The sequence below is a fragment of the Podarcis gaigeae genome (genome assembly GCF_964106915.1).
Source record: "Podarcis gaigeae genome assembly, chromosome: 11".
Classification (NCBI taxonomy): Eukaryota; Metazoa; Chordata; class Lepidosauria; order Squamata; family Lacertidae; genus Podarcis; species Podarcis gaigeae.
Window position 1 is genome coordinate 61254035 of NC_139687.1, and position 25358 is coordinate 61279392.

The 25358-nt window shown below is 45.0% G+C and overlaps 1 protein-coding gene across 7 annotated transcripts in view; it reads right to left on the minus strand.

Annotated features, from left to right (window-relative positions):
* KIAA1328 overlaps window positions 1-25358 on the minus strand; it is a 207206-nt gene that overhangs the window by 17450 nt on the left and 164398 nt on the right. For all 7 annotated transcript variants that reach the window (XM_083702766.1, XM_083702764.1, XM_083702763.1 and 4 more), the window contains 2 exons: window positions 20435-20604; window positions 13447-13555 (listed from right to left, as the gene is read on the minus strand). In XM_083702766.1, coding sequence (XP_083558892.1) covers window positions 13447-13555; window positions 20435-20604 — 279 coding nt within the window. The remainder of the gene's footprint in view (window positions 1-13446; window positions 13556-20434; window positions 20605-25358) is intronic.

Genomic DNA, 25358 nt, shown 5'->3' on the forward strand with positions numbered 1-25358 from the left:
TTTACATCTGTAAGTATTTTATGTTTTATTCTTGGCCTTTTGCCCCCCCCCCCCCCGATAAATCTTAAAATCTCTTTCTGCCATTTTTTAAAGCATTCATCTTTCAGGATGACTGGTATTGATTGAAAAAGAAATAGCATTTTTGGCAACACGTTTATTTTAATCGCTGATATTTTTCCTAACATTTTTTGTTTTTGTTAAAATTTTGTTAAAATTAACTTCTGATTAGCGAGTAGGGACCACTCCCACTATTGAAACGTACATTGGCCTGAGTTCTTGGTGTTCTTTTTTCTTGGTATATTTAATAACAAGAACTCCAACTTATTTAAAGTCTAGACTGCCAGCAGCATGTGCGAAGCCCGCATTTCCTCCAAGGCAACAGAGACTTGGACTATCCAAGCAGTATAAAGTCTGGCAGAAATGAAGTTGTGAAATGAAGTGTACTATTTAAGATAGCAGGTGGCAGGGTATACATTTTATGTTCCTCCACATTAAAACAAAGCTAACCTCTCTACGAACAGAAAGTCATCACAGTAACGGAGCCGGCTGGACCTCTGCTAGGACAACAGCAACCAAGGTGGTCACTGCCAGCTGTTGGGATGAGGATGCTCACCATCCCTGACCGTTGGCCTGCTGGCTCAGGCTGAAGGGAGCTGGACTCCTGACAACATCTGGCCGACAGCACATTTGCTACCCCTATGCAAGGGCGGGGTGTTTTTGTGGGGAGGGGGTATACAATGGAGAGCATTCAAAAATGGTGCACCCCACCTCTGTAGTCTGAAGTAGCATAGGCCACTCCATCCCCTCCTAAATCTGCCGCCGCATCTTGCAAAACTAAGAGACAGACAAGGCGACTTATGAAACTGAGAGCTGGTTTACATGTTTACATGCATATAGGTAGATGTAAAGTGTGACTGATGAAACACATGGAATAAGGCAGGTATACTTGACTACACTGGGGAGTCAAGACTGGCTGCAGTTTTCATTTGAGTGAACATGCACCCTTCGTAGCAATTGCCAACCAATATTTGACACGACCTGAAATCGCATAGTCTGAGAAATGTACTCATTGGGTGAAAGTTTTGAGCAGGGTGTCAGATTTAGGGGGAAATGGCAGAGGCATCTTGTGGGGGAAATGGATGCATTCAGCTTAAAGAAAAACGATAATGTGATAAATGGTGTGGGTGGGTGTAGAATGATGCATCAAGACAGCAAAAGATAGGAAGGAATGAAAGCATGGGCAGTTTATTTTTCACACTTGGAACATACACAAGGCGACCCACACCATACCATTCAGTCTAAGGTTTAAAATGTTAACATTGTTCTCTGGATTTCAGACATGCTGCTAGAGGTAAAGGTAAAGGTACCCCTGACCATTAGGTTCAGTCGTGGACAACTCTGGGGTTGCGCGCTCATCTCGCTCTCTAGGCCAAGGGAGCCGGTGTTTGTCCGCAGACAGCTTCCAGGTCATGTGGCCAGCATGACTAAGCTGCTTCTGGCGAACCAGTGCAGCACACGGAAACGCCGTTTACCTTCCCGCCAGAGCGGTACCTATTTATCTACTTGCACTTTGACGTGCTTTCGAACTGCAGGGACCGAGCAATGGGAGCTCACCCCGTCGCGGGGATTCAAACCGCAGACCTTCTGATTGGCAAGTCCTAGGCTCTGTGGTTTAACCCACAGCACCACCTGTGTCCCTGCTGCTAGAGGTAGGTGAGCATTAAACTGTATTGTCTCAAGACCTCAACTCGATCAAGGGCTTGTCCTGTTGAAACAAATATAAAATGAATGACCAGAACTATACTATACTTAAAGTGGATGGTTGGATGCTTGGCGTCAGTGCAGGGAAAGCAACGTATGGATTTTGCAGGGCACTGCAAATGTGCGTTTTGCAACAACTGATTTGTTCATGTAACAGCTTAATAATAATATTTTCTCCAGGTAAGTGCAGTTTCTGCCCCTCTACAATCCTCCAACATGGCTGTTTTATGCACCTTTTATCTTCAGACCTGGAAATGGAGACAAGGCCCATTTTCGGCCCTTATCTGGGCTCAGCGTAAGAACATGCAAAGTGATATAAGAGCAACTTTGGGCATGGAAAGAGATATGGGGGCACAACTGAGGGAAAGGGATCGATGTGATTCATAATCTGCTTTGAGAGTCACTGAAGGGGAGTCCCAGAAAAGTAATAAGCCTGCGACAATTCGGGGGTATGTGCCGAATCGTTTTCCAATGCTGTGTCAAATCATTACAACAGATGCAAAAGGGGAACTCTGCCATTTTATTTTATTTTAAAAACTTTTTTTTGGCACTGTAGCACTGCTTAAGCCAACAGGAACATGCACAGGGGAAGACAATCATGTAAGATGCTTGTTTCAGACTTGCTCCACTTCTGAAGTGTTAACAAACCACCAGAGTTATCAAGAAAAGGAATGCAAATGGGCAGTGAACTTAGCCCTAGAACTCCTTGCCTCTCTTCACTAAGAAACACCCATCCCTCCTCCTTCCAGCTTGTCCACCATCTTTTTTTCTGTCCATTAATGTTTCTGGGACCATTCTGCTTCCTGACCCTATCCACTGCTCTATAACTCATTCAACGTGCCTTGGTGACAAGAATCCTGGATCCTTCCCCAAGCTCTGTAATAAAATCTGAGAAGTTCTCCATTTGGTGTGTGTGTTTTTTAAACCTATCACAGGATTAGATACAATTTGGACCTGGGGAAAGTGGCGTGGGAGAATCTCCGAGCCCGACATCGAACAATGCAGCTCTTCCAAAGAAGCAGCCCTAAAAAGAGTTAAGCCAGCTCTCTAATGTGATTTGCACTTTATTTTCCCCGGCTTATTCTTAGTTTCAAAACCGTAATCAACTTATTGTCACACCACTGAGTGACGGAAACCTTGCCAAACTACTTCAAAAATTGACAAGGTTTCAGTTGCACTCAACAATCCCAGAAGACACATCCACTCATTTTAATATAAAATCCTATCAGAGTCGCATAGCTGAATAGCGGAGAAAAAAATGAAAAAAAAAAAGTTTAAAGGACAAGTAGCTGAAAGAGAGCTCTCCCCTCCCAACTCTCCTTCCAACCACACACCAGCAAAGTTTGGAAAAAGAGATGATCAAAAAGACTCAACGATCCAATGCTAGATTAATGCAAATATCTGCCTGCAAGCAAGTGTACTATTTGATTAAACTGGCATACATCAAGTACAATTAGAAAGGTTATTTATAACTAAGAAATACATAATTCTGTATTTTAATGAGGGTGACAATTACAGCCGACAGTTGCTAATTAACATTAATCCATTTGCACTGGGAGTCAGGGCGTTCCTGGCAGGATTTCACGTTCTCGGCAATGGACACAATCCGTTGCGTCAAGCTGGTAATGGTGGGTGGCCCCTGAGATGAGCAAGTTGCCATCTTAAGCACAAAAGGCACATCGCTACACTGTGCCCGATCTATTCCAAAGCCTTCATTGCCCACATGGAACATCATGGCTTCTTTTTGCTTTTGCCTTATAAATGGAGGCTGGATTTTCATGCTGGTGGCTCCCTGTAGACTTGTGGAGTTTCAGGTCACATTACAAGGAGAGCAAGAGCTAATTTTATTTCCTAAGCCAGCCATGGGTTTATGAACAGTTCTGAATGGTCCAAAGGAGGTTTGCAGCACTGCCTGCGGAATGCTTCCTTCTCTCATTGAAGGAGACCAGAAAATCTCTTGTGGGGAGCGCTCATACCTTAGTGCTTTGTGATTTTCGAAGGGAGCCTTTTCAGAAAAGCTCAGGCTTAGAAAATGCTGTATGCACACATTGAACCCATGCTCCAACAACGTGCCAACACTGCATGCGACTCCCTCACCATCACTCCAGTACACTCTTGGTTTATTTGACCCTGATTTGAAGGATCAAATGGGGCAAGGTTCAAATACCGGTCTCTTTTACATGTGGAAGTTAATGGTGATGGAAGCCTGCAAATGCTGTCTAAAGCAGCGATTCTCAACCTGTGGGTCCCCGGATGTTGTTGGACTACAACTCCCATCATCCCTGATGATGGTCTTGCTAGCTAGGGGTGATGGGAGTTATAGTCCAACAACATCTGGGGATCCACAGGTTGAGAAAGGCTGGTCTAAAGGGTGACTTGCATTTTTTCTTGAAACAGCTTCCATGAGGGACAGCACCACCACCATTTCTGATGCGGACTAATTGTATATGGAGTGATTTTAATGGAGAACCAGGCTCCCTTTAAAATGCCAGGCTCATCAGAATAGGACCGCCTGCACTGCCCCCTTATCTCGTAAGACATTGATAGTTCAAATTTTATAGTGTTGCAATGCCTGGCTTGCCTGTGACTGGAGGAACTTGCTCACCCATCTTTGTTCCCGGAAGAATCAGGTGGCAGCTGTAGCCACAAACACCTTCTGTCTATCAACAAGATGGCTGCATCTCTGGCCTGGCACACAGGGATCTGGCGACTTTCATTTATGCCTCGGTAATCTTGTGGATTATGCATGGCTTCCCTTGAGAAGCTTTGACTGGGAGAAAAACATGGCTGCACACCACAGGACAGCATCTTAAAAAGCAGAGACATCACCTTGCCAACAAAGGTCCGTATAGTTAAATCTATGGTGGTGATGTATGGAAGTGACAGCTGGACCATAAAGAAGGCTGATCACCAAAGAATTGATGCTTTTGAATTCTGGTGCTGGTGGAGACTCTTGAGAGTCCCATGGACTGCAAGAAGATCAAACCTCTCCATTCTGAAGGAAATCAGCCCTGAGTGCTCACTGGAAGGACAGATCCTGAAGCAGAGGCTCCAATACTTTCGCCATCTCATGAGAAGAGAAGACTCCCTGGAAAAGACCCTGATGCTGGGAAAGATGGAGGGCACAAGGAGATGGGGATGACAGAGGACGAGATGGTTGGACAGTGTTCTCGAAGCTACCAGCATGGCAGTGGAAGACAGGAGGGCCTGGCGTGCTCTGGTCCATGGGGTCACGAAGAGTTAGACACGACTAAACGACTAAACAACAACACCACAGGACCCCGATCCAATCCCCAGCAACTCAAGGTTGAGCCAGGAAACACTTCTCCCTGAAATCCAAGGAGCTGCTGTCAGACAGTGAAAGGACTGACCGGGTGCAAGGAAGTTTCCTATGCTTATCTTCTTCCTTTCCAGGCCACCTATTAAGATCCAGGTACAGGAAGGAACATTGTGCTCTGGGTTCCATCTTTATATGAAACACCATCAGTGAAAGTCTGGAGAACATAAAAGCTGTCCTTAATGAGAGAGGCCTTTGATGAGTGATAGGGTAACCGCTCTGATCTTCATTCTAGCTTGTTTTAACCTAATTTTTTTTTCAAAAAACCTGTTTCTGCTCACAGGGCCTGCCTTTTATATTGGACTCTGTATCTTTATATTTATTTGGTGTGTTTTACGTGGAATTGTTAATTGCTTTGAGCTACAGGAAAAACAGTACATAAATATGATACATAAATAATGAGGGCACTTATACAGTCAGATGGAGACAATGAAATTCAAAGAGAAAAGCAGAATAAAAATCAAATATTTCAGATGATCTTGGAAGGATGAAGAGGAAACATCAACGAGCGCCCTGAAAACGGCACAAGCAGCAATGGCTTTGTACCATGGAGAGAGGCTTTAGTTAAACATTCAAAGGACATCTTAAATTTAAGAGCAGCTCAGCAGCAGAGGAGCAAACTGTTTGCAGGACTTGCAGAATCTTTTGCCTTAGAAACTGGAGGCACTGCAAAGGCAGGAGTCTCAAACTCTCTCTCTCTTTCTTTTTGACTTGTCCATCACATGCTCTCATTGCAAAGCACCCTTTCACACTACGGCAAATCCTGGCCTCTTTCTCTTTCACCCGCCACCCTACTTAGTGTGAGGGAATAGAGAACTCATTCTGCACTTCCTATGGTGACCGAAGGAACTCACTGCCGGGGATGACTGTGCAAACCTCCCTCAGGGAAGGTAAGTAATCCCATTACTTGTGATCTCACTAAGGAAACCCAACCAGCAGTTTGAAAACTGCCGGGTTAAGGTGCATGCAAAGGGTTGGCTGAGTTGTGCCAGTGTGCCACCGTCAGGGAACTACAGGCCATGGCAGATCCAAATAGGAACTTTAGGTGGTTGGGCATGGCTAGTGGTGTATTTTATTCTCTGCAACTTGAATAAGCTACGAAATAAGTGAAGGCACCATGAACTTGTCTAAATCCAGATCGCAAACTTTTGGAGCTGTTGGGTTGCCCGACGTGAAACTTTTGAACGCAGACCACCCAGAGATTTCCGAATAACGGGCAAGGAGTTGGGCTAGTTTGCTTGAAAAATCCAGCACAATACAATCCCTAATTGTCACTCCATTTCCTAGCAAAAGTTACAGGCAGTTTCCCATTTGGGAAAGAATCCACCAGGAAGTTCTCCTGTGGGTCTGGACCAGAGATCTTGGGTGCCACTGTCCATTTCTATTGGTTTGTGGCTGTGTATCAACATCCATGAATTCATTTCTACAGGAAACCTTTGAGGAAAAGGGGCCATCAAGAAGCTACTGACCATTTGGGTTTTCTTCCTGAAATGGGATCATGGCACAAGTTAAGGTGGTGGCAGCAAGGGAGGTGTGGACGCTCGGATTTCTACAAAGAACCACAAGCACCCTATAATGCACCATTTACAAAGTGCTGTAAATTCCATATTTATTTTGCGAGCGCAAGATAGATAGCTTATTTCTGCATACAGAGGTTGCCGGCTAAAATCAGGATAAGCAGTATTAATGTCCTATGGTCAGTATTATTGAACCTCCAAAGCAATAAACTACGAGTCGATAAATATTACATTTGCAACATAGTTAACATTCTCCTACTGTCTCTGGCACTTATTACACATTGTAACCGCAAGTCTACAATACATTATTCATATTTGGGGTGTCACTGAGTGATGGATTGCTGTAAGAGAGGCTGTCCTTTAAATAAATCAACAAATAAAAATGCAAATGTTAACATTTTCAGCCACAACTTTTCCCCATCTTGAATGGGGGGAATGAAAATTTCACATTATATCGACAGCAAGCAGAGAGAACAATTAACAACCTACACAGTGAATAAGAGAGATTAATTTGCCAATGTCTGCTTTTATCACTCGCATACGGAACTATATTGGACTTTTCATGATGTTAGTTCTCCTAAGGGAAAAAAGAGGGGGGGACTTATCTCCTCCCCTATTCAGAACTTAATTCACCATCTTCCCCCTCACAAATCTTTTCTCCTCAAAACGTTTAGAAATTAGATCACCCCTCCCCCTTTAATATTAAAATTTTGACTGAGAAAGGGCACTTCTCCTGAAGTTTCCACTTAACGGAAGATGTCTGAAGAATGCAAGAAGCCATGTCAAAAAGCAAAAAACAGTTCCCCGAGACGCCGAAATCTCAAAAGCAGTTGCCGTTCCAGGCACAGCTAATTCATATTTTTATTTACTACAAAGCGTTCAGTTCAAAGGATCCAGCGTGATAATATGGCACTGTGGACTTATTCAATATACAGCTCTGGGCATTGCATTTTACATCAAATATTAATTTGTTTAAAAGTCCCCAAATGCACATCTACCTGATCGGAGACGTGCTGGGCAAATCACGCCATTCCTCCTAACAGCCCCCAAACACAAATTTGCACAACGTAATTTGTTTTTCTAAAAACTCCAAAGGATGCAGCCGTTGCGGATCTCTCCGACGATAGTGTCTCTGAGTTATTACTTAATATGTGCGCTACAGGAATGTGCAAGGACGGGCTCTTCATTGCAACGTGAAGCCAAGTTGACTGCAAAGATAAAACTTTCGGTCAGGGGGAAGGCAGGCAAACCTTAAGGGGAATCCTGCCACTCCAGGCCCTGGATGCCTGATATTGGCCAATCCATTTGGTCTGGGATGGCAAAAGATGATGTGGGAGTCACGGGGGCCGAAAATCGGAGGGGAAGGCAGCAGCTTACTTTTATTCTGTTTCAGTTGTTTGCTCTCATACGCCTAAGCCATTCAAATATGACTTAATACTCCTCAGCAGTGGGACACCAGCAGCTTGACTTCTACATCCTTGAGGGACACCACTGGCCAGGCCGTGACAGTGAAGCAGATGTGCCCAGAGGCAAGAGCCGGCAGAAGACGTGCTCCCCACCACTGCCCTATTGCGGCCACTGCGTAGGACCACGACATAAGTAGTATGACCAAGATCATTACAAAAATAACCATAAAAGGTGGCTTGCCCTCCCACCAGATGTCAAAGAGAACAACAACTATCAGACTTTTAGAAGACATCTGAAGGCAGCCCTATTTAGGGAAGCTTTTAATGTTTGATGTATTAGAGGATTTTAATATTTTTTCGGAAGCCGCCCAGAGTGGCTGGGGAAGCCCAGCCAGATGGGTGGGGTACAAATAATAAATTATTATTATTATTATTATTATTATTATTATTATTATTATTGCCACTGTAAAATGAGAAAGTCAACTGTTTAGAACAGGGGTCAGCAAACTTTTTCAGCAGGGGGCCGGTCCACTGTCCCTCAGACCTTGTGGGGGGCCGGACTATACTTTGAAGGGAAGAAATGATGCAAGAGCATCACGAGGCCCGGTGGCTGCTTACCTGTGTCTTGCGAGCGGCAGGGGCTAGCAGCGGGGGGTCGATGAGAGGCGCATGGAAGGGCTCCGGAGAGGGGCTGCTTAAAATGGCGGCCGCTTGAGAGCACCAACAAAGCCCAGCCCCCTTCCTCCTCTAGGCAGCGTGGGGAGAAGCCAGGAGGAGGGAAGAAGGAGGTGCCGCCACCGTGTGAGGGAGAGGAAAAGAATGTGTGAGCATGTGATCCATGTGGCGATTCCCGGACCAGAAAGCAACTGGGCCTGATCCAGCCTACGGACCTTAGTTTGCCCACCCATGGTTTAGAACAGCATGTGATGGCTGATGGGAGATATAGTCCAAAACATCTAGAGGGTACCAAGTTGGGAAAGGTGATTTGGAAGAAGTTGTAGCTACTGCTTCTCCTTTCCCTTCTGGGCAAGATGGTACCCCCGTGGTGACAGCTGGAGAAGGAAAGGAGGGAAGAAGAGGCCACCACTGGGAGCTGGACGATGACAGCTCACCCAGGCTGCTCCTTTCTTTCCCATTCCCCGCAGGGCGGTTCAACAGGTACAGCTGAGTTCTCACAGATCTGCATCTTTTGCTTTGACATCGCCCTGCCCGGCTCCCCTCAATTATTTCTGATTTCTGCTTGCCTTCCCAAATCAGTCTCAGGAGAGGAGAGGAAAATGGAAAGAGATTTAGGTGGGTGGGGATGGGGGATTTGTTTCTCCAGACCCTCTCGCCCCCAAAATTAGCAGCAGTGATTACCTGGCCACAGAAAAATTAAAGGAATGGGGGGGGGGGTAACACAGTATGTGCATGCCATAAACACTTGTGAAGCAAACAGTCAGAGCAGAAAGTGACTCTGCACATTTGCTACTGGGATGCTGGCGCTAGTAATACAGGGAGCACTAAGTTGAGAGCACAGGCTGCATCACTTTGAGTGATGGAAATCTGCCAGTGGCTGCGGGGACCCAGCATTGGCACCCACCTGTCTTCTCCTCCCTGCCTCCAATGCTTCTTTGATGGCATTTATTTGGTCACTGTGAGACCAGGATGCTGGACCAGATGGGCCATTGGCCTGATCCAGCCCAGGATGCTGGGCAGCCCAGGATACTGTACCGTACAGTGGATGCTCGGGTTGCGAACGCGATCCATGCGGGATGCATGTTCCTAACCAGCAGCGTTCGCAACCCGCGTCTGTGCATGTGCAGATTGCAATTCCGCGCTTCTGCGCATGCGCAAAGCGCGTTTTAGTGGTTCTATGCATGCACAACCGCCGAAACCCGGAAGTAACCTGTTCTGGTACTTCCGGGTTTCGGCGGTCCGCAACCTGAAAAAACACAACCTGAATCGTCTATAACCTGAGCTATGACTGTACAAATCCATTCCTTTTGCTTTGTCCCTCCTCTGTTTGGGAGACCAAGCTCATCTCTCCATCTCCCCAACCTGCTCTTCCCCGACCCCCTCTTGACGGCTTCCCACACGGCCACAGTGAGAACACGATGCTGGACTAGATTGGCCACTGGCCTGATCCAGCAGGCTCTTCTTACTTTCCTATATTAAGAATCAATCCCTACGAAAGCGAAGGCAGCTTCTGTCGCTGATGCTTGCCAACGCTTTGCATGAAACCTGGCTTGGCTCTACTTGCAAGAAGTTTAAATAGCCAGAAGTAATTACATATACTGCAAACTCAATTGGTTTTCTGCCTGCCGCTCTCCTTCTCCCCCGCCCCACAGCCCTCCTGTTAAGGCTCAAGTTTTGTTCAGCAAGTTTCAGCCCCAAACAAAGCAAACCATTAGGGTTAAACCGTTAACTGTGGATTCTAACAAACATGCTGACAGATCTTTAACTTTAGTGGCACACCAGCAGCTATAATTCTCCATATTGATTAATTTAGTTAGTTAAACCTGCAATCTAAGCTTATAACCCATTCAGTGATAAATTGAGACTGACCTGCTGCCCAAGCAGGTTTCGTGGATGAAGAATAGGACTGGGTTTAGGTCTCCCACAGAAATACTTGTCCATTTACCATTTTCAATTAGAGAAGCCCATGAGTAAGGGAAAGCAAAACAGGGCTCTTTAACCTGGTCAATTATACTAACACGCTGCACCAAAAGGGGCGGGGGGGGGGGTGAGAAGGGAGAAAGAAAAAGCACACTCAAAGGGAAGGAAGAGAAGATTCGGGAAGAACAGGCACCACACCGGACAATCATTTATTGTTGTTATTATTATTATTTAGCACAAGATGTAGAAAGGTCTGAAAGCAATTTAAACACAAGAATGTAGTTGGACAGGATAGCAGGCCATGAGGTCATCAGCTGGGCTCTGAATTCCTCCAGCTCTCTCTCCCCCTGGCCGAGAAAGTAGGAATGGGTTCAAGGGTAAGATAGAAGCTCAGCGCTCAACTTTTACCTGCTATGAAGCAAAAACCAAAAACAAACCTCTCTCCTTCATCATCAGCACCAGTACCAGAGTAATCTACGCAACCAGGAGAAGACGGTGGAGAAAAGTTCTGTGTCCTGGCCACATATGTTTTCAGGACTGCAGCACAGTGTGTTCCCTCTCCTGATGGGGGATGACCCAAGGTGGACAGACAGAAGGAGAAAAGCACACTGGTACTCAAGACCCCAGAAGGATCCTGCCTACACAGCCTCCCTATATATGGGTAGACATTAGGAGCTACAGTGACATATTTTGTGCTGAAATGAAAGTTTCAAATCTAGCACATCTCCTAGTCTACGGCAGGGGTCAGGAATGCCACATTTAGCCCATCGCCATTTTTGCCATGCCAGGGAATGCTGCGACTGGGCCCAAAAGGGTTGCAGAGCCCCTTGCAAGGTGCTTTGAAGACCCAGCTATCAGCAGGTGTGGCGGGCTTCAAATTGCAGCGTTGGGTTTTCTGCAAGCACCAAGGATCGGCTGGTTGTCAGCACTTCAAGAAAGCTTTGCACAGCTGAAACCAGGGCAAGCTACAAGCAGACTGTCAAGCAGGCATCACATCAGGGAAGTTTTTCAGACAATGAATGGCCACATTGGATCCTGATACAAGCATGAAAAGAGAGCCAATCAATGAACACTCAAGGACTGGGGGGACCCCTTGCTATAGTATTGGCACCAATGTATGGGAAAGCGTTCCAAGCCTACAGGGCTCTTTGGATCTAGGTTGGCGAAATAACCTTTTGCATCGTTCATGAAGGAAGGAGTCGTGGATTCTCCTGAAGATACTTACCCTTTCAATCACCCTCTTGATCAAAGAAAAAGTAAGTTTCTGTTGTACAAGTTTGTCAGTCAGAGCCTTTAACCTACTCCCAAAATGCTTGAACGCTCAGCCATTCTGTGCAAAAACTGGATGGGATGATCGAACAGGTACACCTCTTCAGAGACATTCCACTACTGAACCCCTTTACAATTTATGTTAACATGCTCTGTCTTCTTTCACAAGACAGAATCCAGCAATATGCAAAGTCAATAGGCTGTGCATTAAAAACACTAACAGGGAAGCTGATTTTGTAAAGGCGGGGGGGGGGGGGGGATTTTCAGATACTACAAAACTTGAATCCATTTTGGCCCAACGCGAGGGCCCAGCACAGTATGGTTTAAAAATGGGCTCTGGAACAGTTGCTCCCATTTTTTGCATGAGTTCCTGAACTCTCCCAGTAGTTAAGTTTTTCAGAAGCCTGCACCTTAAGAGAACAGGCCCTTCTCAATGGTGGTGGCCACATGTGTGGCACTCCTTGACATGTATCAATTCAATTGACACCTGCTTCAATGGCTTTAAGGAACCAGCTTACACACCCCTGAACTACCTTGTCAGCCATAAGCAGAGTCCAGTGTTACATGTGCACCAATGCTCAACAGGATTTGAAACCAGGGTTTAAAATAACCATGCAAACCCCAGTCTAGGAGGAAAGACAGTTGGATTGGGCAGATGTAATGGTGAGCCATGATTTGAAACTGGCAAGTAATTTATGTCCAAAGAGAAAGTGAAGGATGGAGCACCAACTCCCTAGTCTGTTTCCAGATTTGCAAAGAGGCAGAATAACATAGCAAACACACTGGGTCAAAGGGTCCCTGCTCCCTGCCCACATCTCTTGCCATCAGCACCCCCCCCCCCATTTTAAGCTGACCATTTGATGTCCAAAGCTAGGATTCGTTTTCAAACCAGGCTGAGATTTTCATATAATACATTCTCAGCGTTGAGAAGACCAAAGTAAAGGCAATTGCTGTTATTAACCTTATTAGCCCAGAAGAAAAACAACTCTGCTTTTATCCTTCTGTAGTTCTTCACAAGAGCAATATTGCCATTTGAGGTTTCCGAAGGTGACTTATCAGAACTGCTGACTTAATGTGATTTTGTTGCTTGCCGTTAAACAGCAAAATAACATTTGTATAAAATGGCTTAAAAGAAACACATCATGATAAAATGTGGTGCAATTTGGTGGGAGGGAGGGCAGTGACACTGGGAGGATTAAAAAACTTAAAGTGGACTTTGAAGGGAAATAAGGGTCTAAACACAGTGAACACCATCCCTTTAAATTATTTACAAATGTATTAAATGTGTCAGGACTTATAACTTAAAAATACTTCCCCCCTCTCAGGCTCTAAGTAAAAATTAAAGCATTAGAACTTGGCATATTCCTGCATTTCTTATTCTAACAAGCAATTTAAGGCTTACTATAAATGTCACAGGATATGGCAGTTCTAAGTTTATATTATCCAGCTTGAGCAAAACATGAAATATCACAGAAACTCAGCTGCTTCCCCTCGTATCTGGGCGAATTTGATGGTTGCGTCTGAGGAATCTTAAACCAGAGATTACCAGTCATCTTACCGTGAGGTGTCATGCTGGATTGGGGAGGTGGCCGCAGTTACAAGCTCTTTTCTGCTGCCTGTCAGTCCGGGGGATGTAGCCGCATCCTTCCGGGAGGCTGAACTCATCCCTGCAGAACACGATGGAAGACAATTACGATGGGCATTAGAGGCCGAAAAAGTTCTGGACAGCCTTTCTTGCATTATTTCAGAATGCAGGGCCCAAGTGTCGTGCTACTCCTCAGGGAACTTTCTATATGGTGAATCGGCAGCCAAAGGAGTCGTTACTCTTGACAGGTATGGAGAGGAATATATATTTTCAGGGCCGCCTGGAGTCATAATTGCATAATACACTACCCACAACAGACTTTGTGTCAGCGCTGTGGTTTTAGCAAGTGACGGGTTCCCATCCCCTAGTGATCATCCGGCCAATCCTCGCCAACGTCACCCCCAGATCACCAGCATTCTCCGGAAACCAGCAGAGAATTCTCAGTGCTATTTTAAATATGCACAGTTATTCTCAAAAGCACAAAGAACTGTCTCCTCTACATTCTGCTTTAATTCTGAGGCAGACTCATTTCTTTTGCAATGCCAAAGCCTTGTATTAGCTGGACATCTGCAGCGTAGAAACCAATCTTGAAATCAACCCACAGGGAAAATGAATGGAGGAAAGGGCCACTTTCTTTGAGAAGCATATTCTGTATTTAGAAGACTAGAAGACATCAGAATATGTTCACAAAGCACATATTGAAAACACGTGAAATAAGGCAATAACTTGCCTAGAAATGGGTCTGAAAGAGATGTTTTCTCTGGGAACCAGGTTTGTACATACTTAATTTGGACGCTTTAATTAAGAGCTGTGGTACATCACAGTAAAAGCTGGGCTCTCAGGAGAGGGAATGAGTGAAAAGGGTCTTGCTCAGAACTAGCTGGAGATGTTCAGGATTGGACCTTCTTCAGGGTCACACTTTTCCCTCCCCCCTTTTTTTGGAGGGGGAGGAGAGGCCAGAATTATTTTCCTTATTAGTGAGATTGTGGGGAAGAGTGAGCACATTTTTTTGCATGCAGAATGTCCAAAGTCAATCCCTGGTATTTTTCTAAGTAGGGTGAGGAAAAGGTCCTGGCCATAGCTGTCCAGAGTTTCAGATGTAAATGTAAATACTGATCTAGGCGGAACAATGGTCTGCCTCAGAATTACACAGTTTCTTATGATTTGTGAACCAGCTGTCTTTGACATTCGCAGTGCTGCTATCAATAGTTGGTGGAGTTCCCGAGGCAACTACAATGATTTGGAAGAGAATTAAGCTAGGCATCAAGGGATTGAAGTTATTTCATTTCAATAGTTTGATTATAATCTCCAGATGACAACTCTAGGACAATACTCTCTAAAGCAGTGGTTTCTAACTGGGAGCCCATGTAACCCACCCGGGGGGGGGGGGGCTGCAGCAACATTCACATAACGAATACTTCAATAGAGTTATCAATTTCTTCAAAAGTAGGGTGTCTGTGGATTGGCTTTTGAAAAACAGGGGGTCTGCATTAGAGAGCTAATTGGGAACCACTGCTCTAAAGCATAATTGTGCAAACCCTTTCTCCTGTTGCTTCTGGTTATGAAGTTTAAACTTGATTTTGAAGCTGGTTGCCACAATAGATGACCAAGAAAGGAAAAACCTCAGCCTAACTTTAACCTAATAGCTTCCATGCAAAGCCTTCCTAGAAATAAATAAGAGTACAGTGGTACCTCAGGTTAAGTATTTAATTCGTTCCGGAGGTCCGTTCTTAAACTGAAACTGTTCTTAACCTGAAGCACCACTTTAGCTAATGGGGCTTCCAACTGCCGCCATGCTTCCGGAGCACGATTTCTGTTCTCATCCTGAAGCAAAGTTCTTAACCCAAGGTACTATTTCTGGGTTAGCGGAGTCTGTAGCCTGAAGCATCTATAACCCGAAGCATAAGTAACATGAGGTACCACTGTACCTAGTTTTCTGGTCATGAAATGTGCTGCAACAGATAAATGTAAACAGCATCCACAAATATAAAGGAGCTGGACCAGTTCCATCATTTGCAAATGATTCCCCATTAAGGAGGGTGCAAAGGCATTGCATTATACTGGCAAAGTGGTCTTGCTGTTTAGGAGTGTTTTTTTTAGCAGAAACTGGTGGGCAGCCAACACATAGGATAGTTTAAAGTAGGCTTTGATGTCCTACTCCTGTAGACAGTGCAAGAAATGGGACTTTTTACGAAAGCGGCTGGTTCCACGTGGTAGTGGCAAGAGTAAAGTGGTCACCAAAGTGTGCAAACTGCCCCTTAGAGGATGGTGGGATGACCTAGGGGGTGCTAAAGAGGTAAAGGGGCAGCAGGGGGTGTTAGGAAGCAAAGGTGTGGCGGGGGGGATGGGGCGCTGGAACTGTAAATGACCAGACTTTGAAAAGCTGGTGTTACTGGATTAAGTTCATCATTTTTAAAAATTAATTAAACTAAATAGTTTTAATTGGATTTTGAATAAATGTGCAATTAATTGTTAACATTTTGAATTTTACTGCGTTATTATCTTCCTTAGTGGGTCGTGCAAACAGCTATTCTGAATAATGCCTTTTATAGCATGGGGAAGGGGGCACAGGGGATGAGATTATGGAAGCACAGGAGCAGTGGCCAAAAAAGCTCAGGGATTTCTGCTCTAGTAAATTAAAGGAGCCCTGGTCTACGAAGCACACGCAGCCCGAGGAGGACAAACAGCCAGCGGTTTAATACTTTATTGACAAAGCATTCACTTACAGTAGCTTCTAAGGTGCACAGAACATGCAGAAACGCTTCTGGAGACTTAAGGAGCTGGCATCATGTCCCCAGACTGGTGCTCCGAGCAACAGTGTGACCACGCCTCTACCCAAAATTAAGTACCTTCGTCTGATGGAGCACACACAAGCAACCTTTGACTTCCCCTACACAGAAGATGCCACTGAGCCTGTCTTTTTAAGCCCTTCCTGGTCCTGGGAGTATAGCGGGGAAGGGGATTCTACTGGACCCTCATCTCAGGTATCGCCTCCTCCTCCAGCCCTGGCTCCTGTCTCATCGGAGGCACGAAACCCCATAAATCGCTGGTCCCTTCCTGTGGATCAGCCTTGGGTCCCGCGGCCTCCACCACACAAACCTTGGAGACCTGCTAGTCCTGGGCATTTGGGGAGACCCAATCTTAAAAAGCAGAGACATCACCTTGCCAACAAAGGTCCGTATAGTTAAAGCCATGGTTTTCCCAGTAGTGATGTATGGAAGTGAGAGCTGGACCATAAAGAAGGCTGATCGCCAAAGAATTGATGCTTTTGAATTATGGTGCTGGAGGAAACTCTGGAGAGTCCCATGGACTGCAAGAAGATCAAACCTATCCATTCTGAAGGTAATCAGCCCTGAGTGCTCACTGGAAGGACAGATCCTGAAGCTGAGGCTCCAGGACTTTGGCCACCTCATAAGAAGAGAAGACTCCCTGGAAAAGACCCTGATGTTGAGAAAGATGGAGGGCACAAGGAGAAGGGGACGACTGAGGACAAGATGGTGGGACAGTGTTATAGAAGCCAGCAGCATGAGTTTGACCAAACTGCGGAAGGCAGTGGAAGACAGGAGTGCCTGGCATGCTCTGGTCCATGGGGCCACAAAGAGGTGGACACGACTAAACGACTAAACAACAACACGAAAGCTCATACCAAGAACTGACTTAGTTGGTCTTTAAGGTGCTACTGGAAGGAATTTTTTTTTTTTTTTGACTATGGCAGACCAACACGGCTACCTATCTGTAACAATAAACCAAGTTCTTCTGAAATTGAGAGAAGCTGTACAACTGCAGTGCCCTGTTTTCTGAACCCAGAGCCTTCAATGGCCGGCATCCTAATGCAGGTGAGGGAGGCAATCTGTTAATTACTACAAATCACTTGACTGCCAAGCCAGCGCTTATCAGCCTGTAATTTCCCCCCACCAAATTGCTAAAAAAGAAAGAAAAACCTGCAGAGAAACAAAGAGGGGAGCATGGAGAGCCAGAGGACAGGGTCAATTCATTCTTGGGGAAGCCCACAGAAAATTCCAAAGAACAATGGGGGAAGTGGGCATCAATTCTATCATGAGGCATTTAAAGGAAGGAGGGGAGGGTGGGAAAAAGAAAGAAATGAAATAATGATGGTTTAAAAAAAAAGAAAAGGAAAGGGAAAGGGAAAAAAGGGCAAAAGAAAAAAGAAAAAAAGAAATCCATCAGTGAAAATTGCCCCTGAAAACTTCAAAGAATTGTAACGGCTTTCTCTCGCTTAAATTGATTGGTGTAGCAACGTTATGAGATGACTATTAGAATTCATTGCGCGCCACAGAAAGAGCTGAAATGTCAGCAGACTATACAGCAAAAGTAATGGGTCCTGAACTCCTGTTAGTCAAAAATGATTTTGTTTCAAATTAGAAATTGATTTCTTTTGGACACAAGCCCTTTGCCGGCTTCCAACTTTTGTAGCTGAGCCTTGGAAGAGATTAACCTCACCCTCTGTTCGGGTCCCCCTCTGATGATACCCTTTCAAAAGTTTCTTCGCCGCGAATGCTTTTTTAATGCGGACGCGGTCTTAACCAATAACACAGGTTGTTTGTTCCTAGGAGAGCTGCACCACATTCTGCCTTTCTTTTTATTTTTCTGCTGACACAAATCGCAAACTCGTTGACAAGTTTAAAAGGAAAGGAAAGGAAAGAGAGAGAGGAAGGGGGGGCAAAGCCAGCTCATAAGCGAAGCAAAGATTATGTTAGGCTCTGCAGCCAAGCACAAGACTGCTCAAATTTCTTTCCCCTTCGCTTCGAGAGAAAGAGTGCTTTGGCCCACTCCTTAAGTGGACACACTAAGTGAACAGATGTGGGCTATAAAAGAGTCCCTGGGCTAGAAAATTCTGCGTTTCCGGCGGTAGAGGGAGATTGCATCATGAAAAGTCAGACATGCACGCCGATTTCCTTTTGCTGGAAATTAAAGCAAATCTCCTATCCCCATCAGGCAACCATTTTCTGTACTTTTGTACTACTGGGCTGGCACGGCAACTATTAAGTTTTCAATCAGCTTCCTTCCTGCCCTATCTCAAGGGCTCAGGGAAGGATACATGCTATTCCTAATACCTATTTATTTCATTTATGAATCGCTTCCTATGGAGAGGGTCGTGGGTTCATTGGGAAGAGGATTTCTGCACTGCAGGGGGTTGGACTAGTTGACTCTCACGGCCCCTTCCAACTCTACAATTCTGTGATTCTATTCTGGAGCTATTTCACAATCAAGAACATGGATGATAATAACATCCACAATAAAATACATATTAATAGTTTTGTATATAGATTCATGGATAGCTCAGCTGGTAAGAGCATGGTGCTGACAACACCAAGGCTACAGGTTTGATCCCCGTAATGGACAGCTGCATTGCAGGGGGTTGGGCTAGATGACCCTCAGGGTCCCTTCCAACTCTATGATCCCAAAACCATTAACACGATTTCATATATAAAAACAATTGAGACAATTTTTAATGACCTTTGTGTTGATGTGTGCATTTTATGAATTGTTACCGAGGATGAAGGGAGGGATATAAATAAAACTAACAATGACAATGACGATCTCTGTTCATTTTACCCTGACATTCACCTGGGCAGAAGAATGATATTAAAAGGTAGATTAAGGCTCACTCTGAGATTACTGGGCCACCTGCTGAGAAGACTGATTCAGAAGCTCTTAACGTTTATGACATAACTGAACTGTTAGTTAAATGACAGCAAAGGAAGGAAGCACAGCAACACAATTTAGTTATGGAAGCCACAGGTAAAGGCCGAGCAAGCTCAGGATTGAGGGAAATTAAGAAGGAAAGTTTAATACTCTCTTAGCCATGGCTCTGGCAAGAAATCACCTATCTGAACCTGCTTTGTTTTTGGCATTTCAAGAGAACACTATTTACAGAAGCTGTGCATGTAAAATGCATTCACACAGAGAACAATTTGACTGTGCCAACCCAGCCACGGGCATGGCAAATTTGGGGTGGCAGGTGGCGGGATGGCAACTCGCCCTGAAAAAAAACCTCCTATCCAGTGGGAGGAGCATCTTGTTAACTTAATGTCCTACAGTCCACTCTGGCAAATATTATGCTCACTCAATGGATATGGTGGGTGGATGCGTGCTTATTAATAGAATAATAATCTTCTAAGTTACTACATGGAACCTGGAACTTCATGTTGAAGACATCACATGGTGCCAGGTATGAAATACATTGTGAGAAAGTAGTATGGAATTTTTGAGGGCTCTGCATCCTTTATTTCTTACATGGGACAACTGAGGAATGGAAGATGGTGAAGTTAAAACAGCTAAGTTTTTTCGTTCAGTGTCTCTACCTTTTCGCTGGGCTCATACATTGGCAGAAGTCTGAGTAAAGCAGGAATGGAGGGGCACTGAGAACTGTTTCAAAACAAATCATCCAACAAGCCAGTTTTAACAAGGAGAAATAGCAGAAATGCATATAGCCCAGAAGTTAACAGCAAAAAGCTAACACAACAGAGCTTTTTCCAAATCCCTTCTCACTGTACTGAAGCCTTGTTTTAAAGTGCAACTCTTCTCAAACACCTGCCCATTGTTTAAAATCACCGATTCCTCCCTCCACGCCTGCTTTATTCAAACCTCTGCTGTTATTTAAAACCATTATTTACCTATCCTGTTGTGCAGCTCCCTCTGTTTTTACTCCCCTCCCATGCCCTACTTCAAGCAAACCCAGGAATGGGATGCAGCACTAAAAAATCCTGCATGATGACAGCCTTACATTTCTATGTATATAGGAAGATATGTTGTATGTACATGTTATTTTGTAATCTGCTTAAGTTACTGTTTCAATTATGAAACTGCATGTAAATATATTAAATGAATAATACAGCACAGGAAGGTGCAGGAGCACCAAAGACAGTAGAGGATGTGTTGAAGGTTTGCTGGATGGTGCGGGTGACCTGGCCTTTGGGGATATCGGGGTGCACCTCACCTCTTCTCGGTCTGACAGTCTCCTTCTTTGTGTGCACTCCAAAGCATTCATCGTCTGCATGGGCACTGAAGCCAACACTTTTCTTCCCTCCGCTGCTTCCTGGTGTGTTGCAGCCTCTCCCAGAAGCTGACGTTTTTGAAAGGCAATCTTCACAGCTGAGCTTCGGAGAACTGGAAGAGGGGAAAAGAATATGGGTGTCACATTTCGGTCTTCTCCCTCACTCTCTTTCAAGCTAACAGTATATTAGCATATAAAAGCATTAAAATATATTTGACCCACCAAAACAGCTCCCTTATCTTCCAGACAAAAGAAGTGCCGCAAGACCAGAAAATTTACTTGTACACACACTTGAATACCTGGATGCTATTTTTACCTTCCAGAGGCAACCAGGTGAATGGCTACTTGCAGGCCTGTTCAAAGTACTTAGCTCCTGTTATTTGTTTATTTTTGTTATTATTTTTTTTTGGGGGGGGGGGTTATTTTGTACTCCTGCAAGCCTTTGGGTTCCTGTGAGCATGCTGATAGCTCCCCTCTTCTTTCTCAGTGACCTTGTTTTGGTGACAAACCCATCAACAGTCAGTGGCTGAGTTCACTATTAGAAGGAGAGACAAGACTTCAAGATCATACTGCTGGAATGTACCATGTAGACCAACACCTGCCCTAACTTCAGGTGTGATACACAGGAATAATGAGTATGCCCCCCCTCCTTGAGATTACTCTAAGATATGGGGCTGAATAGGTATCCCAGTTGTCTCCTGGAAAAACGTAAAAAGCGTTTCCAGCGCAATGAAAAGATTGGAGGAGCTCTCTTTCACCCAGGAGTTTCAGCACAATTAGCATCGTTTAAAAGATATTTAAGAAGCCAGTCGTTATTTGGGCGCCTTCTGGGTTTCCAGGGTAAAGATTTAATTAGAATTGATAGCCCTGTTTTCTGAAGAGGGCGACCTTTGACTTGCAAAATTAGTGGGAGGAAGTTACTTTGCTGGAACACTCAAATGGCTTCTCTTGACAAGCCAAGGTTACCTCTAGGATGGAATATTACTTTCAGGGTTGAGTAGCACTGCAAGTGCCAGAGAGAGGGAAAAAATTAAATTGCTAATTTTAAAGGACAGGATGGAAAAGAAATAAAAAAAATGTACAGCATAGCAAGCTCTGCTAACAAGGCCTTGGGGTCTGACCCTTCAGCTCTTAATGCAAGTGAAAGCCTGAAAAGACCAGGAGTTAAGAAAGAGAAGGATTAATATTGAGTAAGGATTTCAAGGGCGCCAACGCTGTAATGCCTCAGAACGAGAAGAAGTCTTTTGCTGAAACAGTAGGCTGATGAAAGCTCTTTCAACACAGCCACCAGCCTTTCCCAATCTAGGTTATGCGTCGACTGGAACAGAGTCAGGCCACATTCCCACCCCACCCAGTTAGCAGTGAAGAGTGTCTATCACTTTGAGGAATCCTTTGGTCAGTTTTATTTTCCCACCTCTCTCCTTTCTTTCAAGCTCCTCTTCAAAGCTCACTTTTTCCACCTGAGCTTTGGCTCATCCTCCAAATTATCAGTCCCGAATGAAACCAACCAAAGGCTAAGCATGCATAACAGCATCCCTCCCTCCTTCTGTTGCCGCCCACTATCAGCTTAGCTTGTAAGGATATGGATGGCGGCATTTTTTTCCCCCTGCGTAATTTTGTCAGGTGCCAGGAGCCTGAAGGAACGTATCTCAGTTGTATACATCCTATCGCTCTATGTGCTCAAGGCGGCTTACAACGAAAGTAAAAAACCATAGTTTTAAACCAAGTCATGCTAGCCCACCGAAAACTGCTAGCATCACTCTTGCTCACATGTGCAGTCAGGGCTGGCCCAAGGCGTTTCAGCTCCTGAGGCTGAATCAAAAAATGTGCCCCCACCACCAGGAAAGAAGAGGGGAGAGAAGTTCTACTTCAGGGATAAGCAGGGTAGAAACAAGATCCATAATGGGGGAGAGGGGATGGGAGAAGAACAGCAGTGCCTCCTATTAAATGAGAGGCTGCTGTAGAGGCAACATGTGGATGGTCTGCCAAGGATGTGCCCTATAGCTGCCACTGGTATGGCTGCAGCAGTAGCAGGCAATTCGTTCCTTGGAGGCCAGATCTGCCGCCCCTGTGGATCCTGCCGCCCAAAGCAGTCGCCTCACCTTGCCTCATGGGCAGGCCAGTTCGGTGTCACAGGACCAAACTCAGTGTGAAGACAAGCGTCCAAATGCAAACCCGCACATTCAAGGCTTCAAAACGGTGGCTAGTGAAAGTCTGAATAGCCTTGGGGCTGCGAAAGTAGTGCTAAATTTCCCCTTTCCACTCCATGTGACCCAGAATCTGCTGTGCGCCCCACCCCGGCTGCTATTTACCTAACAAAAACGATGGACGTAGAAATAATAGAATCCTAGAAATGTAGATCTGGAAGGGGCCACGGGGGCCATCAAGCCCAACCTTCTGCAAGGCAGGAATATTTTGTCCAACAAAAGTTGTGGCTCAAACCCACAACCCTGGCATTAAGAGTCTCATGCTTTACCAACATTTATTACAATCACACAACTAACATTACTGTGTCTCGTTTCGCTTGCATTCATTCCCTGATTGCCAAAAGATTAGAATGGCCCCCTGTTCCTCTTACACTATCCCTACTCAAGTCTACATCTTCATAGGCCTGGGAGCTTCCTATAGATTTTGAAACCACAGTATCAGTTTATTGTAGCTGGCTGAGAACACACTCTCTCTAAGGTATGTTTGACCCAGCTGCACAGTATGTTCCCTGCTCTCTATTCCAAAGAGTTGCGCTGGTTGAAGATCTCGGGGAGCTTTTTCCCAGTCAGAATATTGTCTAAACACTGAGTTGCGTGAACCAACCGTCTTGACAACGTAAGGGGGTTTCCAATGTTCAAAGAGGTTTCCTTTCGTAGTAGGCACATAGATAGATTCATGGCCTTCCCTACAGCAGTTCCACCCGTGATCACTGCCAGGAAGGCGTTTAACATTTCTAGTTGTAATGAAGCCGCTGAACAATATGCCAACGAGTTAAAGACATAGGGCAACCCTACGGGGAAAACGCAGGAAGAGAGACTCAAATATGAAACGATTCTCCACCACCACAAGATTCACCTAAACACTGTCGAAGCAAGATGGGCCACCTGGAACTTGACTTACTTTAGCTCCCCAATGCCAGGGATCCCCCCCCCCCCCACTTTTGAGCTGGAGTGGGATATTTCAAAATGCCATTCAGGACCCACGGAACACTTGCTGGGATTTGCTTTCTTTAAGAAGTAGTGGGGCGGGGAGAGGGGGGCGAGAAGTGGGGGAGAAACGTTAACCTTTTGTTTTATTGAATTAAAATGCCACGGAAATGCTGATGTAGTCTTCAGAGACTAAAATACTTTTACCAAGAAGAATAGCTGTCATTTATTAGACACAAAGAACAATCGCTTGATAGGATGCTTTCTGACAAAAAGCAGATTGGTATTCTCGTCATAGAAAAAGGCATTGTGGGGGGAAGGGGGGAGAGAGAGAGAAAACCCAGCACAGACCTCTGAGACTTGAATAATTTAAAGCCGCATTTGGTGCAATTTGAATTTTTCTTTAGGGAGGCAAAGTTAAATACCTTTAATTTGTTCTAATTATTTCAAATTTGCAAGTTAATTATGGCTGATCATTAAATAACAAAAAGGACTATCATCTCCATAGAGTTTTACCTCCTACCCTCTGCATTACTTAAGCTCGATTTTAGTATGCATGAATTAACTTTCTAAATAATCGCACGGTTTGACTAAATGGCTCAGTAAAATGAGCTCTGATCCTCAGAATAAGCATTAATGGACATTAGGAAGGCTACTGGGACCCATGTTGCTTACATTATAAGTATTTTTAATGGGGTCTTATTTACTAATCTTTATATACTGCTCAAGTTAGGGCACTAATACGGCTTCATTAGTCTGCTTTAGCGGAGGGGGGAAAATGTCACTTCTTCAAAACACTAAAACCAATGTCTGCTCAGAGGTAGCTAAATTCATTTTTAAATTAAGTCAAGTCAAGTATGATGAAATTTAACTTGTTTGAGAACAGCATAGCCTGATGAATCAATTCGGCATAATGGCAGCCCTGGCCCACAGAAGGAATTTTACGGGACTAGCGATGTGCTAAGCTAACCAAGCAGTGAGAAGGATGCTTCTCTTCCCCCTGGCCACAGAGCAACACTTACCACCAACACCCAAAAGCTCCTGCCGGGCTCCTGCTCAGCATTCAGCGCTCGGCTGGCTGCTTCCCGGCCATGAATTCTGAATTTGGAGACTCACCTTTCACTGAACCCTGATCTAGTCATACATTTTGCAGGGCTGATCAGAGGTATCCAGAGAACATTAAGCCAGCAAAGCGTTTGGAAGCTGACAAGCGCAAGGGCAGCAACAGAGGCCCTCCAATATTGATTATTCAACAGATGGCCGGTGCAGTTTTAGCCTTCTGCACCCCAGCTGAGACCGCAGGCTTGGGAGCTTAACCACCGACAAACTGACAGATTGCCTTGCTTGGGCTCACCTCCCGGTCTTAATTGGCTGCACCGTGATGTTTCCGGTCATCAAATGCTGTCAGGTGTGATGGCTGCAGAGGCTCAGGTCCCCCCCCCCCGTCCTCTTTTTGAAAGTATAAGCAACTATGCTGAAATAGATGTCCGGTGATTCATCCGGGGATGACAGATTAAGTCCCCATAAACTGAAGAATTGCTTGCCACTCTGCCCTTCCTGAACATCTCTCTCTGCTAAGCTGAAAAGGAGCCGAAATGTGGTGGAAGAATTCCAGGGATGAGTCTGCATGCCTAAATATGAGTGCCGACTTTCCGCAGAACTCAAGCCTTTATCCCAAGGGGAGACCATGGTTTGAGCAGCGTGAGGGGGGGGGGGTTCAGCTGGTCCTCAGA